Genomic DNA, 11,963 nt, shown 5'->3' with positions numbered 1-11,963 from the left:
AGGCTGCCGCTTGGTTTCCACGGTTGAACTTGGCCTCTGAAGCTTCTCTATTCTTTTATCATCTATAAACACTGTGGCCTCAACCATGAAATTTTTATGGCTGAGATAAGAATGTGGATATTGTGTTTTCATTTAAAGCCTGTCTGGGTCGAAATCATTTGGGTTATGCTGTTCTTTTCATTTCATCAAGAGAGCGCAGAAGTTATTAGCCAAGCAAAGTCTCCAGGAGTCTTTCATTTTTAGATGGCTTAGTCATACAGGGTGTAGACTTCTTTACAGCAGCCCACAAGTCCATGTCTTTTAAGTTTATTGCCACATCAGCTTCACAGGCTATTTCATGGCAAAGATTATACATTAAAAATATAGTAGAACACAAAATACAAATACAATAAAAGCCAGCCTCTAGCGGCCAGTTGATGAATTGCAGTTTTAGTCACTTCCATGTTGGTTTCACGAGAGACCGGAAGGTTGCCGCTTGGTTTCCACGGTTGAACTTGGCCTCTGAAGCTTCTCTATTCTTTTATCATCTATAATACTCAAAAAGCGTACTTAAGTACAATACTCAAGTAAATGTACTTAGTTACTGTCCGCCTCTGGAAATATATAGAGATATGGTTAATTTAAGTTTATTACCATATCAGCTTCACAGGCTATTTCATGGCAAAGATTATACATTAAAAATATAGTAGAACACAAAATACGAATACAAACATAAATAAATGAATAAGAACAATTATAAAAAAAAAGTATTACAAAGACATTTCTATAAAAGATATTTTAAATTGACTTTTGAAAGAAATTGTAAGATTTTCAACTCCATATCTTCATGGCTGTGTAGAAATTTCATGGTTTTTAAGGAATGTCCATGACTCCAGCTTTTTCAATAATACACAGGGATATTTAAGCAGAAACAGATGGGAGGGAGAGAGAGAAGGAATAGGAGGGAGTGAAAAAAGAAATAAAAAATCCTATTCAATGATTCACAGATGACTATTCAAAACAAGGTCGATCAGTTTTAGTAACAAATTTAGTCTTTTTTACCTCAGACATCATGATTGTCCCCAATAAACATCATAACTTCCCTTACCAGCCTAGTGACCTACAGGAGGTCATGTCATAGCTTAAACACACTGTGTAATGACCCTGTATGTCAAATACACTGTCAGCTTCAATTAATGTTCAGTTCGGTGCCTCCAAATCCAATTATTTGTTAAAGCTACTGTGGATCTTTTCTATGGGAACAGCAAATAGTTCACATGCACCCCACAATGAGACAAGAAGCACAGGGCCTCTGTTAATTATGTTTGAGAGAGACTGTGGAAGTCTCATGTTTAGACATCAGCCTTTTAAGGCCGGCTGATGTCCAACAGGTTTTTAACGGTAACTGACCTACACAAGTCATTTTAGGAAGCAGCTATAAAAAACTAAATGAAGAAGTGATAGGAAATATGTTCACAGGGGAAGCAATGAGCTAAAATGTTTACACTATATGACATCTGTAGGAGGGTCATCCATAATTCTCAGTAGCACTGTCTTCTAAATGACTGCTGCCAGTGTTTTCATGGAAATATAAGGTATAAAACATGGTATGTAACTTACACATAACTTTTGCACAGCATGTAGAAAATACAAGTATAAATACTACTAACTACATACTGTGGTCACAAAAAGTATATGTATGCTAAATCCACACTTTAAAAGACCTTGGGACTTTAATACAAAATACAAATGTTAAACAATCATTCAAAAGTTTGGGGTCAGTTTAACCTTTTTTAAGTTAATATAAAATGAATCATATTTTTTTTTTAGCAAAGACGAACTAAATTGACCACAAAAAGTGTCAAAACAATCGTAAAAAAAAAGAAGAAAAAGTGTAAAAACAAATTAATAATGTTTACGAAAGATTTCTAGTTCAAATGTACTTTCTATTCATCCAAAAAATCATGAGAAAATATATCATGGTTTCCACAAAAATATTAAACACCACAAACAGTAATAATAATATGAAACATTTTTTGAGCACCAAATCAGCATATTAAAATTAGTTCTGAAGGATCATGTGACACATGAAGACTTGAGTAATGGCTAACTGAGTAACTTCAAAATTCACTGTACGCATTTATACAGAAAGAACCTTGCAGGTTTAAAGTTTTTTAAAGTCTTGTGGCTTCAGAGACTGTTACATAATGATCCAGACTGTCACACAGGTTACATGTAAGAGGAGGGCCTCACTATCAGCTACAGGCCAGCAGACAGAATTTAATGAGAAACAGGCAGGTGCGTGTGAGCAACACTCGAAAGAGAGCTGGACTGCTGAAAGCATTATTCTTTCTTCATTTCGCTTTCTACAAACAATTAATAAAGAATAAGAAACAAAAGGGCAATACAGACAAAAACTAGAAAACACATAGCCATTAAAATCCTACAAAGACACACTGACACAGTGGCAACAAATCATATTTGGACAGTTAAGCCACAATTGTTGGTTTGATACTTTATTACCAATGCAATAAAATTCATACATTTTTAAGTGTGAATTAAAAGTTCAAATACCTTTTAGGGAAACTGTCCATTAGAAAATGACCAAAGCCGTTATATAGCGAGACTTGTATCACTGTGAAAAAGAAGTAATGCGGTTCTGGCTGCATTATTCTTGTACAAGAGTTTTGCCACTTACAAGTCATAACCGTACGCGTGATTATTTATTGGAATTTACTCAGTCTGTTTAAGATTTTAGTCTGTAATATGCAATTCATGCAAGTTTGTCTCTGTTAGGATATTGTGTAATATTGACAGGCGATGACAGTCCAAATGTGCAAGATTATTTACACTGACTGCTGTGAGACTTGCAAACTGAAAAGCAATAAACCAACTACATGTGCAATGCCAGCAGCAGTGTCAGTCTCAATAAATTCTCCTCACTGTCCATGACACGTTTTACTGGGCTGCAGACTATACGAAAAAAAAACAACTCTTATTATTTTTGTTATAAAATCCTCAAAGTTCATTATATTAAAAAATAATCTACACAGGCATAAAAATTAATATATAAGCTGCTTATACCTTTCATAAAAAAACAAAAAAAAACTATAAAAATTGTGCCATTGGGATGCAAAGAAATCCCGTCACTTTTTTGTCTTATGTACACACAGTATACTAAAAAAGTATTGGTACCTGTCATACAAAAGGGACTCTGCCCTGTCATTTCCGTAAATTGTCTTAACCTGTAATCACAAATGACTGTGATTGGTTCATCATGACCAGTGCTGATGAAAGCAACAGGAAAAACATTACAGCATCATTATGAGTGCATCTATATGGAGAAGAATTATCATTCACCATACATATGGAAGAGTATATGAAATAGTAGAATCATTACGCGTTTCTATGACAATCTGTTGTTAAATTCTGTTTGGCATGAACAGACTGCAGCTTATTTGGGTTTCCTCTGCATAGAGTGAGTGCATATACCATCACAGAGAGAGGAGTGCATGTGAGCTGAGAGTGCATATCTGCAGCCAGACTCTACTGGGGGCTTGATCAAGCAGGAAAACTGCTCTCACAAAGAAACGACTTTGGCTAATATCAAATGAAGACAGAGTTTTGATTTACACATGAATGTCCCCCACTCAGCTCAAATGTTCCTTTACCTTGAGAAGTTTAATAAAAGTTGCCCTCAAGGGCTTTTCTGTACCTTCCCGTCATAAGCCCTTAAAAGCATGTTGTGAAATTTACAGGAATCCCATACACCCCCAACCAATTAGCCAGACTGAAGGCTCTGTCTGCTGATGAATACATGGGAGCGTAGGCCCTCGAGGAGTGACCATCAGTATGTTAATTTATTCATTTCTCAATTTTACATAACAATTAGTAGGCTTCTTTTGCATGCATGCCAGGGCTCTTATTTACTTTTCACAGAGACATTGCTAAAGGAAGAGTGACGAGAGAACATAAAGGGAAGGTTTAGATGGAGGGGTGTCTATTTTGATCACTCCTCTTCGCTGTGTTAATAGAGACATCTCCTCCTTGTTTATGTAACACCATCACACACTGAAAACTAACTTGATTTTTGTGCACGCAAATAAACCAACTCATTAAACTCTACTCATTCTGTTCAATATAGGAAGAAAATCCAAAGTTTATGAATGCTATTATGGTTTTATTATCTTGTAATTTCCTCAGAACAGTAGGTAATAGGAATAAATAGATCTCAAAGCAGATGTGTCTGTCTCCAGACAAACAACAAATCCAAAAATAATGAACCACAGATAGATAGATAGATAGATAGATAGATAGATAGATAGATAGATGCTTTGTTCAAAACTTTACAAAATCTATTTCATGCACTCATATGGAGATGCTGAAAGTGCACTAACGAAGATAGATAGTCTTTCAGCACACCTGAATGACCTACACATCTCACTCTCTCTGCCTCTCACCTGCACAGCCTCTGAAACGCCACCAGATGACATTGGCGGCTAGAGGACAATCAAGTGTATTGAAAAGATGAGAAACCGCTACGTCACTGAAAATGATGAGCATATGGTCTTATGCTGGGTAAGTTAAAATGCACAAGACGGGACCAGCAATAAATCACCTCCAAATATACAATATCCTTTTTTTTCTGTGATGTAGGCTGTATTAAAACGTTATAGAAAATAAAAAATTTGAAAATGCATGCGTAATTTGCCATGTATGATAGAATTGATGCATGCATCGACACGGTCGAGGCTCGACCATGTGGTTAATTCTACTACGTGGCGAACTTCTAGATGCGCAGCGTTGCGTTCGCCACAACGCACAGTGTGCACAGCTTCGTCAGCACATTACTGCATGTGAGATATAGCGTCTCCTTCGCACTATGCCTGTATTACAATACAACTCTCTCGGAGAAGCGTAGCTAAAAAAAAAAGAAAACGCCGATTTGAAATACGCCGTGCTGCGTAAATGATTAAATCCATTTGTTAGGACGGTGATGCATCCCTATGTTTGTTTACTAGATCAGCACATGCCTGTGGAAGAGCAGCTACGTCTTAACTTCCCAACTCACACAGCAAAACGTCTTCTCTGCCCTTTTTCATGTCGGTGGAACAGCCACTGCTTCGATAGGATGGTGAAAGGAGGGTTTCCTTACCTTGCAGTATGCATCTTCCTCCTGGCTGGTCGGCAGGGTAAAAATCTGTTATTTTCTGCCGCTAAACCTTAAACATCCCTCGGCGTCACTGTGTGCTGCAGCCAAGGCAACCAACTCTCGCGATGTTTGGCGTTTCAGGTGTCGACGGAGTGTGAGGAGACTGGCCGTAGCCTGGGATGGTTGTAAATACAGGGGTTCATAAGTACTAATGGGAATCGTTAATTTTTGAACGACATCATTGACGATTCCATTAACGACTTTTAGTACATTTTTGGGAAATGATTCTTTGCAATGTAACTCTACAAGGAGCCCAGAATACCAAGCGATGACACAGGGTGACATTCTTTTTTTTTTTTTTTTTTTAATCCTACTATTATACTAAAAATTTCAGACATATTTAAATAAAGAAACAGTTCTTGGTTATTTTGAGTCAGACCTGACAAAATAAAAACTAAGTAGCCTACATGTTCGGTAGATTTGTGAGTCACATTAATTCAGTTATTGTTATTTTATATATTTATTTTAATGCTTTAAAGAGAACTGATTCATGCAAGTAATTTGTTCGAGAATTGAACACTTGCATTGCACATTTTTCATTCACTAAAAAGAACTGGCTCATAAAATTGATTGTGAAAGTCCTCATGAAATATTGCTTACAACCTGCTGGCTGTGGTTAGTATTAGTACCATAAAACACAGGCAAATATACGTATGACCCACTTTATGCTTCCCAATTTAATTATAGTCACAAACGACACAGTTTATTCACGAAAGACCACAACAAAAATATAAGCAATCAATCATTTATTAAAGAATGGGCACGTAGTGGTGTGACGACAGTAGTTTAGAGTTTTTATTTTTGAATTTTTGCATTAATGTTTGTGAAGACATGGATATGATTAGTATATTAATATGCATAATGTGCTCATGTTACATGTAATAATAGTAATGTACTATAGCAGAAACTGTGTATGTTCCACAACATTATAATCATAAATACATGATGATCATGACTATAATCTGTATTTACTCGTGTAAATGACACCATAATGAAATTGTAAAATGGGACTTTAGTTTATTTAAAGGGAGGTTACAGATTATGCAGTCAAAACTGTTTACCTTTATGTAAGTGACAGAAAAAAAGCAGCATGTGCCAAGCAGTCCATCACTGAGAGTGCTAACATGACATTGTTGCCGAAGAGACATCATGCTCATTTGTTCACTTCTAAAGTGCAACATGCTGGCAACATAACAAGCAAATCAAAACTTCAGTCTCCACCTGAATCCTTAATTTAAGTTGGTATGCTTCATGCAAAAAAAATAAAATCCTCCACAAATACATTTCTTTGTTTAAAGCTCACATTCAGAGGCAGATTTAGATTCAAAGTTACATGTACAGTGAGAGAGGTTTGCCATTCTCCTGATGGATTGTTGCATTGTGACTGTGCACAGGTGTGTGTGTATCTGGTTATTAGAGTGCAGGGTAATTAGGACAGGTATACATTTTTTTTTTTTTTTTTAGGGTTGTAGGTTCACAGGTCGTCAGTCTCCCCATCAAATGGTATAGTATCCAACTCCATGTGAATGCTGCCTGGTTCACCACTGCCCCCCCAGCCGATGGGTGTGCGGTTGAAAGAGGGTCGTGAACCGATATCATGATGGTACACCACTGCCGGTTCAGGCTCCTCAGTGGCCACCTCGATGTCTGGCAGCTGGAAGGTCATCAGCTGTGTGGCCTTCTCAAAACCTCCATAAGGCAGAGCACTCCTAAAAAGAGATTGACCAATTAAAGGCAAAAAGGAAACCATAGGTCTGAAAAAGTACTATTGTTGCATGCAAAGGAAAAGAGGAGAGGCAGATTGTCCAGCCTATACCAAGAAATGCAGCTGCACCTGTTGAAGCACTTATATTTGCGCAGCTCCTTTTGAGGGCAGGGTCCTGGCATTTGACCCTTCATTGTGGCTACAAGTTCTTCATTGCCCTTCATAGCCCGTTCCCAAGGGGAAACGTATGTATTCACATATGCGGCCCTCTTTTTTGCTTTTTCCAAAGCAGCCTTAGAACGTTCCTCACCTATAGAGAAATATAAACTGATTGAAAGTAAATGCATTCCATAAGTAAAAGTGTGAGTGTTCCATTAGTTAAAGACATAGTTCACTCAAAAATTTAAATTCTGTCTTCTATCATTTACTTACCCTCAATATTCCAAATCTGTATGACTGGTTTTGTCCACACAATGAAAGTCATTAGTCAAAAAAAAAAAGGATTGTAATGACATGAGGGCGAGTATTTAAATTTATGGGAAAACTGTCCCTTTAACAAAAAAAAATGATTTTAGTATTATTTATATACTATTAGAATTTCCATTGGCTTTATTTGTATAGTTTATATTTTCATTGGTTTGGTTTTTGAATTGGCTTTTATTTTATATTTAGTTTACATTTTAATTGCAGTTTCATTTTTTAACATTTTGTAATATGCTTATGTCATTTTTATTAGTTTTTTATGTTTTTAAATATTGCTATGTAGGTTCCATTTGTTTTTATTTCGGTTTTAGTTTTAATTTTACTGCTTCAACTTAAACTTCAGTTGCCAAAGCAACATTTCTAATTTTCTATTAGTTTAAGTTTTTCATCTAATATATGTTTTTTATTTTATTTCAGTTTTTAATACACTGTAAAAAAATCCATAAATCTAGGGCTTCTTTTCTTAAATCTTTTACAGGTGTTTTACCTGTAGTTTGAATTTTGCACTTCATTAAATTGTGTTTTACGGTTAACGGAAATGGCCATAAAATTATTGAAATTAATGGCAGAAAATTACTAGTTTTTTTACTTTTATTTATTTTTGTTTGTTTGTTTTGTTTTGTTTACAGAGTAGTTTTAGTTTTAGATAACGATAATAACCCTGTTTAACACAAGTTTCATGGTGAGTCTCCATGGCAGTTTCTAGTGTGGGTGAGCTGGCTAGTGTATAAAGGTCTCCATCTGGGTTCCTACTCACTCCGTGAGGCATCTCCTGACACACCATCCTTCCCCCCTGCTCCTCCTGCCACTCCGGCACCTCCAGCGAGCCCACCTGCTTGCAGCCCACCCCCTGCTTCCTTTCCATAGCTTCCGGGTTTAGGAGGAGGCACTGGTGCTTGGCCAGCTCCACCAGCCTGGCCAGCCATCTGTCCACCAATCAGGCGGCCACCAACATCCATCATCTGGCCCCCTAGGCTGGGCACGAACTTTTGGAGGTTATCCTTTACACAAAGTAACATAGAGTTTCCAAATCAGCATTCAAATCACGCTTGGAATGTTACATTTAAATAAGAAATAAAGAATCAGAATAGGATGAATGTAGAACACTGAGATTTAGGAATAATGATCATTTAAAGCAAATAATCTGACAACAAATACACAGATGTTGATAGCTCTTTGCCTGCCTTACCATGGACTCACTACTGAAGAGGTCAGGATTATTCTCATAGATGAACTTCTCCACACGAATCTGCCTCATCTTGAACATCTTGGAGCCTTTGTTCTTCATTAGGGATAGTTCCTCCAGCATGATATCCTTGGGTGCCCTGATCTTTTTCCCCAAGTCAAATTCTGAGGCCTCAGGCTCTGATTCATACTCTAGGAAACAAAAAGAGTCGTTATTCACTAATATGCTAGTTTTATGTTTATCATTTAATGACAGAATTCTGAGTCTAATTCCTTTACAAAACACCACAATCAATTTTCAGATCAAAAGTATCTGGCAAACTAGTAAATGAAATGTATATTAACAAAGTACAAGCAGCATTGTAATACTCTCACATGTACTTTAACTGTCCAGACCATGCTTGGGAAGAAAAAAAAATGTCCCGGATTCTCTAGTATCAAGTGTCGTCATTCATATTTATACAGATGTATCTATTTTTCCTGCATTGTAATCATAACAGTAACTAAATAGATATTAGTCATCCTACCACCCACTGTTTGTGCTGGAAAATCACCCACAGTTCCTTGGAAATGTTCATAACAGTATTAATATAAACAATAAAATCATTTGAACGTTATCAAGTCTATGCAGTAGATTTAACATCCCTGCATGGAATAAGTGACTGTTTCCTCATATCAAAATAATGCTGCCTTAAGGAAAAACATTTAAACATGTATCAGGATTGCAAGAGTCTCTCCATTCTTCCACAACAACAATTTTTCACTCACATTCAAAAGCATGAAAAAAGAACATATCAATTAGACTTAATTTTGGCTGGAGACACGTTCTTTCAGTGGAGTAAATGTCCCATGATTATAATGATGAAGGGGAGGGAGAGGTTCTCCGGTAATAATCAGAGACACAGCTGACATTTCAGCTATGAAATCTAAAATATGCTTGTTGTTGCCGATATATTACTACTCATTAAAACATATTAAATCCAAAAGCATGAAACCTTAGTGACAGGCCCTGAAATGAAGATGATGTTCCCAATAAACAGTTTGTGAAACCTTATAAGGCTGAGCAGGTTGTATACTGTCTGTGTTATGGCATGTCCATAGTCTAATCTCTTTAATAACATCTTTCAAAGAAGACACCTTCTCACCTTTCAGGAAGGCTAAACAAACACACTCTTTAATTATATGAAAATCCTGTTATTTAGTCCCAGACCTTAGAATCATGTTATTCTAAGCAAAGCTTTCTAAAATTTGACATGAATATATAGTGTTTTTGAAAGAAGTCTCTAATGTTCACCAAGTGACAGTGAATACAGTGAATAATGTTATGAAATATTATTACAATTTAAAAGCATGTTATTTAAAAAAATAATATTTTTAAACTATATTTCTTGTGATTCTTCAAAGCTGATTTGTCAGCAACCATTACTCCAGTCTTCTGTACGATCTTATGAAAATCATATGTTGATTTGGTACTCGAGAAATATTTCTTACTTATTAATTATTAATGCTGAAAATATTTGTGCTGCTTAATATTTTTGTAGAAACTGTGAAACATTACCATTTCAAAAGTTTGGTTTAAATTAGCTAAGAAAAAAAAGAAATGAAAAAAATAATACTTTTATTCTGCAAAGACACGTTAAATTGATTTAAAAGGGATAGTAAATATTTAGAATGCTACATATGTTTCAAATAAATGCTGTTCTTTTGAACTTTTTATTAATCAAAGAAACCTGAAAAAATGTTGTTTCCACAAAAATTTTAAGCAGCAAAAAACTGATAACAATAATAACCATTATTCATGACTGAGTGCCCAATAACAGCTGAGCACCAACTCAGCATAATAAAATCATTTCTAAAGGATTATGTGACACTGAAGACTGGATAATGACTGCTAAAAATTCGGAATAAATTACATTATAAAATATATTAAAACAGAAAACAGTAGCTTCAAATTGTACTGTAATTCCCTTTCATTACTTTATAACCATAACTTTCCTGACAATCAAAAAGTATTATCTCAGGTGACATTTTTTAAGCTGCCTAATAAGTTTGGAAGTATGGAATGATTACGCAAAAATCAAGCATAAAGCTGAAGTTGTGGGTGTTTTACCATCTTGGGTTATGTGTGACAGGTCAGTGATGATCTTGGAGAGCTTTTTCCTCTTGTTGGGTGGAGCTGGTGTTCCTGACAGAGGCATGATTCCAGACTGGGAAAACAGAGATCAGAGTAGATTTAATCATAGACTAAAATGTATCTCTGTCTTGTCATTTTGCAGTAGTTTGGAGTAGTTTCTAGTTGAAAGTAAATTAACAGGTATCATTTTTGTGCTGTAAGCAAACTCTGCAGATGACACTGTTAATCCCTGAGGAATAATAGAGAAGAACAGACACTTTCTGAGTGTAATGAACAACTTCACGTTCCTCAGAATCCAAGGACAAGTAGATGTATGAAGTCAAATATAATTCACTACAGTGTTTGATTTGTTTAAGCCTTACAGAATAATTAGTATATGAGCCTTACAAAAAAGCAAACTCTGGAATCGCAGAAGAAATGACAAGAAATAAAAAACCTTACGGTTTATGAGGTCGGCTCATTCCTACTAATTTCTAAAATGAAAAAACTATTTATTAATTAATACTCCATGTGCTTCTTCATTTTTTTTTCTTTTTTTGTATTCAAACATTTTCAAACAAAACTAAAATCACTAATTTCACTTTCCATCCTATAGTCTTTTATACAATTCCTAAAAAAAGCTAATTCGGTAATGACATCCTTCTCCAAGAAGTGACATCATTTTGGTACAGCACAGCACAGCACAGACATCAGTAAATATTAGCAACTATTTAATGCATATGAATTGTGTGATTTTGTGCTATTTGTTGGTTTGTCTCACTCAAAAACATTCAATCCAAATTTCACAAATCTATTTACAGATTTAATCAAACACTGAAAAATATCCAGATTTAGCTCTTTGATTTTCATGTTCCATTTTTCTTCATGCCATAGTTTAAAAAAATTATGTTTTAATTAATGAAGTTTTAAGCAGTTTTTTTTTTTACTTTCAAAGTCTGGGCATGGAAGTCCAGGTAAAGTGCAGTTTAGGCCTATCTTTTAATTTTTTTTCATTAGCTTTCCAGCACACGGTGTATCTGCTATTTTTTAAGGCTCTGTTAATGGCAAACACTGCATCGACTTGACTGTAACTCAATACAGTATGGCTATTTTTAAAGCGAGACCTTTTAGTGGCGAGTCGTGGCGTTGGTTTTTATTGTCAGATACTCAGGATTGGTTACAAACATACACACATAAACACATGTACACTGTTACTTAATGGTTTGTAGAAATAGGAGATCTCCCTCAAACTGAAACGACACCATGGACAGATGTGTGGTGAGACG

General features: G+C 35.6%; 2 protein-coding genes across 3 annotated transcripts in view; both read right to left on the bottom strand.

The window, feature by feature from the left end:
- The window catches only part of usp54a (ubiquitin specific peptidase 54a), a 74,997-nt gene extending 69,620 nt beyond the window's left edge, over positions 1-5,377 (bottom strand). For both annotated transcript variants that reach the window (XM_016497448.1, XM_016497454.1), the window contains exon 1: positions 5,135-5,377. The gene's annotated coding sequence lies outside the window, so the exon portion shown is untranslated. The remainder of the gene's footprint in view (positions 1-5,134) is intronic.
- A 1,221-nt stretch (positions 5,378-6,598) lies between these two features.
- Positions 6,599-10,771, bottom strand: LOC107696874 (myozenin-1-like). Its single transcript, XM_016497410.1, has 5 exons — positions 10,675-10,771; positions 8,569-8,756; positions 8,137-8,380; positions 7,026-7,206; positions 6,599-6,900 (listed from the first exon to the last, which is right to left on the bottom strand). The coding sequence occupies exons 1-5, from the start codon at positions 10,760-10,762 to the stop codon at positions 6,666-6,668; spliced, it is 936 nt and encodes a 311-aa protein (XP_016352896.1). The 5' UTR covers positions 10,763-10,771; the 3' UTR covers positions 6,599-6,665.
- Positions 10,772-11,963: the final 1,192 nt, after the last annotated feature.

This window comes from Sinocyclocheilus anshuiensis, unplaced genomic scaffold (genome assembly GCF_001515605.1).
Source record: "Sinocyclocheilus anshuiensis isolate Anshui unplaced genomic scaffold, SAMN03320099.WGS_v1.1 scaffold1224, whole genome shotgun sequence".
Taxonomy (NCBI): Eukaryota; Metazoa; Chordata; class Actinopteri; order Cypriniformes; family Cyprinidae; genus Sinocyclocheilus; species Sinocyclocheilus anshuiensis.
Note: the sequence above shows the minus strand (reverse complement) of the source record. Positions and strands in the feature narration are given on the sequence as shown.